The following is a 4,524-nucleotide window of genomic DNA, read 5'->3' on the forward strand; positions in this document are numbered from 1 at the left end:
TACATTAATTTCTTACTTTTTCAACTATCTACTACTTGAATTATTTCGAAAGAGCTTACCTCAAACGTGGAAATGGTAGCAAGCAGAGACAAGTCGGCAACAGTCATAGTCTTTCCAGCAAAGAATTCATTACCCTCCAGGAACTTTTCAGCGAAGGCTAAAGCGGTTCCAATCGCTTCGTACTTCTGTTTGTCAGCGGGCGCTTTCGCGAAGAACATGGGGTACTGGGAACGTAGATATTGTTATCAATAAAGATTAATTCACCGTTTCCGCTCACGGTAACGTAAATTGAACTGGTAAATGCACGTCGTTACCGAGGGCTTGGAGAGTCATACTACTGTCTATTTTTCTTGCTAAAGTCTGCTTTTATGGAGGACAATTAGCGAGCGACGTACATTTGTATGCGCGCTACAATGTGTTCCGATGTCGAGAGGCCACTTTTGCTTTCGATGACGAGAAAATTCATATTTACGATCTTTAGTCATTTTGCTACTATATTAATTCAATTTTATATTTTATGCAAGGATTTTGGTAAATGTATATTTAGTATAAGATTCTTTTAATTAATTTACGTAAAATTATTGGTTCAGTCATATATTGGAAACTATTTTGAATTATTTTTACACACTAGATTAATTAAAATTACGGACTACTAGTTGCAAAATTATATTATAAAAGATGACAAAATTAGAGCGTAGTACGTCCAAAATTAATAACTATTTTCCATCCACTGAAATCGATACCTTGTTAACTATAAGACGCGATTGCGTATCTGTCACGCGAAGCAATAATTTATTTAGCAAATTGACAACTTACGTAATAATCGGCGATCGATTTGTAGAGGGTGCAGGCGTCGAAGTACAGTCTCTGATTAATGACCGCGCGTTTCTTCGGGTCCTTCGGGTACAACGAGTCATCCTTGGCATACTGGTCCACCAGGTACAGCATAATAGCTCGGCTGCGAAAGAATGAATGAACTGTATATTACGGTATTTATCCTTCTCCGTGTCGGTTGTCGTGCCTTCCTGACGCAATCAAATCTCCATTAGCCGATGGCGGGATCATTAAATGAGGAATGCCTCCGTTGGGGAATTAATTCGCAAAAAGGAGATACGAGTTTTCATTTACTCGCAACTCGCGCAACAGAAATGCTCTTTATATGCGGCACTGTTGTTATACGAATCGCGGACAAATTTAGAACTGTGCGTTGACGGAAGAGTTAATTATAAGAGACCTAAAGCACATATTGTATCTGAGGTATTCGGATATTTAATGGCACAATTAAATGGAATGATTTTTGCTCCTTTGAGTTTATTATTATTCTCTGATTATTATTTGTATTGGAGATATTATTGTTGTTTGTATTATATATATATTCATATTGTATGCTATAGATATTATCATAATATATTATAAACATTATCACCATATATAACGCGTATTATTACATATACTGTATATATATATACTATACACATTTCTCTGATAATTATTGTATAGAAAATTCGACGTCCCCGCCATTTTCAAAGTAGCACAAACGATAGAAAAACGAAACTATACACGTCTCCGCAGCAACAATTCCAGCTGCGTGCGAAAAGAATTAGTCATTTAACATGGAATTAGGCTCACCTTTCGCCCATGTAGAAGCCATTGTCGTCGATCGTGGGAATCGTGTGCTGGGGATTCATCTGCACAGAGGAAAAAGAATGTTAATTGCGCCGGTTATGCATTGTGCATCGCGGCACGCGGGCCAGACGGTACACAAGTATACTCTATAAGTAGCTTCGCGCACTACGACCGGCGGCGCTCTCTTACCTTCAAAAACTCGGGTTTCATCTGTTCGCCGGCCATCAAGTTCACTAATTTCGGGTTCAACGGAACACCGACCGCGGCAGCTGTCAGCGCAACAGCGCGGCACGGCGCGCTTCCGGGCGTGTGATAAAAATCGATCGTCATTTCTGGTTCTGCAACCAAACGTGAAATATTAGTACGAGAGCGATCGAAACTATCCAGACACCAAGCTTTCTAGTAATTTATACGACGCGAGGGGACGAAGTAACAATTTCGAGTTCGACGGATCTGCGATACCGATTTTTTGGTTATTTTTATCTTTTCGGGTGGATTTCTATATTTAGTTTGATTGCAGTTCGCATTTTAATATTATTATTATAAGACCATGTATTTGACGTATTTAATCAACGACTGGGCATTTTTATTAAGGCTTTTTTATGCGATGGTCGAATTTAATAATAGAGAATTTTTTTACCTAATACTATAATAATAATAATATTAATTATTCTATATAATTATATATTATATAATATATTCTATACTGAATAATATTTTCAAGATATAATATATAATATTAATATTATATCAATATCATTAATATTATTATATTACAATATAATATTTTTAGGACATAATTTTTAGATGTATAATTTTCAAAAATCATACCAATTCAACAGACAGAAAAACACTAACAAATTCATGCTAAAATACGTAAAATAAACAATGAATTCTCGTTCCCCGCCTCTGCTATCTTAATTATCGATTAGCTATCGCGTTCTAAATAATTCCACTAAGCCATTCCAGCTATGAAAAGCCACTTTCTTTCACTCTACTATTCCTAAAACAATATCCACAAACCCAAAACGCTTTCCACTTCGACGATGTCTCACAAATTATAGAAAGATCTTGCTACGCGTCGCTACGAACCCATACCGGCGGACGGTTGTATCGCGATAGCGTGTCTAACCATGAACATAATTGGGAGATTGAAAGCAATTGGAAACGGAAACGAGCTTGTCAAGGTCGTATACTTTATTCGATTCGTTTTCTCAAATAAAACCTCTGCTAATCTCCGATCACGAAAAATACTAATCGAGCTAAGCGGATGTGTACAGCATAATAACAGAGTTTACAAATCGGACGGTGTAGAAGGAAAACCATTATTCATTCTCCGAGAATAGAGTTATTGCGTTTGAGACGTATCATGCTTTATTGTTGTAGAAGGAAATAATAGTACTAGGAAATGTTTGTATTGGAAAATGTTAAAACTAAAGAATAATAGTATTTAATTAAAAATAATAGAAAATGTTAGTACTAAGAAATAATAATAGTAGGAAATAATAGTACTAGAAAACATTGTTAGTATAAAGTATTAATTACCAATTTATATTATAAATATAGTAGTAGCAGTTATTATTGCATTGATGTTAGTATTAGGAAATATTAGTACTGGACAATATTAATATTAAAAATTATTAATATTAGAAAATATTAGTACTAGGAAATAATACTATTTAAAAACATTACTATTACAAAGTATTAATCACAAATTAATATCGTAAATATAATTCAATATTAGCAATTAATATTATATCAAAATTAGTACTAAATAATATCAGTACTAGACAATATTAATATCGAAAAATATTAATATTAAAAAATAATACTACTAAAAAACAAAACTACTGAAAAACAATTCTACTTAAAAAACAATACTACTACAAGCTATCAATCACAAATTAACATCATAACTACACTACCAACATTATCTCAATACAACATCAACTACTCTAAACAATCGATACACTGAATCTCCAAAGTGCAACACTGCATCAACGCGTCACGCTCTACATTCACACGTGACCCTCGAATTTCGACACTCGTTATGCTCGTTCATTACCGAATTCCACGTAAGTCGCGCTATGAAGTAAATCAATCACCGCGCTACCAAATAACATATCAAACCGCGATCAATCGAACCGGACACACTTGACGCAGGATCATTCGCACGGTCGTCGTCGATCGATAGATCCTGCGACAGCGAAGAACTGGTAGCACAACCGGCGAAAACACACATAATCCCGGCGCACGCACATACGAACGAACGAACGGAAAACCGGGACGCGGGAACAGGAATAATTTACAGCCGCAGAAGACGCGAAGGATCAAAAGTTTGATGAAAATACGACGACGTACTGTTTGTCCAAGAACGTTACGGTATACAATCTGGTTGACAGCCGTCTAAACGAGTTAGTCCTCGAATCTCTTTGCAAATGCCACGCCATTCGCCACGCAACCGCCTTTTTAAGCGGCCTGCCACCGCAACATTGCGCAGGCTCGTCCGCCACAACCTGTTACCAGCGCGCGTAGAGAGAGGCGTGTTGCTGACCACGGTTCTACGAGCGGATTCTGCTGAATCACTAGCGACGAGAAAAACTACGCCGAGTCATCCGTGAAGGAAACCCATGGGGTCGATGTATCAGTCGAAACTAGCGCGAGAATCCGACGTGGCGGAGTAGAGTAACTGGAACTAGTCGAATGAGTCACGAATGATTTTATTTTATAATTACAGGTAACGCGGAGGCGCCACCGACTGGTTGCTAAATAGAGCGCAAGTTTTATTTCTTCCTATTTCTAGCGCGGCGGTCGCTAATTTTTGTTAATAGATGCGATATGCGCGCGGCGTTTGCGTATGCGCAGGATGAAGCGAATGGCGCGCCTTTATTAAAACAT

The 4,524-nt window shown here is 37.3% G+C and overlaps 1 protein-coding gene across 1 annotated transcript; it reads right to left on the minus strand.

The window, feature by feature from the left end:
* Window positions 1–6: 6 nt before the first annotated feature.
* On the minus strand, window positions 7–4,147 carry LOC144478896 (glutathione S-transferase D1-like). The gene is made up of 5 exons (XM_078197252.1): window positions 3,988–4,147; window positions 1,816–1,964; window positions 1,630–1,688; window positions 817–958; window positions 7–224 (listed from the first exon to the last, which is right to left on the minus strand). Exons 2-5 carry the CDS (start codon window positions 1,954–1,956, stop codon window positions 21–23), a joined length of 546 nt encoding a protein of 181 aa, XP_078053378.1. The 5' UTR covers window positions 1,957–1,964; window positions 3,988–4,147; the 3' UTR covers window positions 7–20.
* Window positions 4,148–4,524: the final 377 nt, after the last annotated feature.

This window comes from Augochlora pura, chromosome 3 (genome assembly GCF_028453695.1).
Source record: "Augochlora pura isolate Apur16 chromosome 3, APUR_v2.2.1, whole genome shotgun sequence".
Taxonomy (NCBI): Eukaryota; Metazoa; Arthropoda; class Insecta; order Hymenoptera; family Halictidae; genus Augochlora; species Augochlora pura.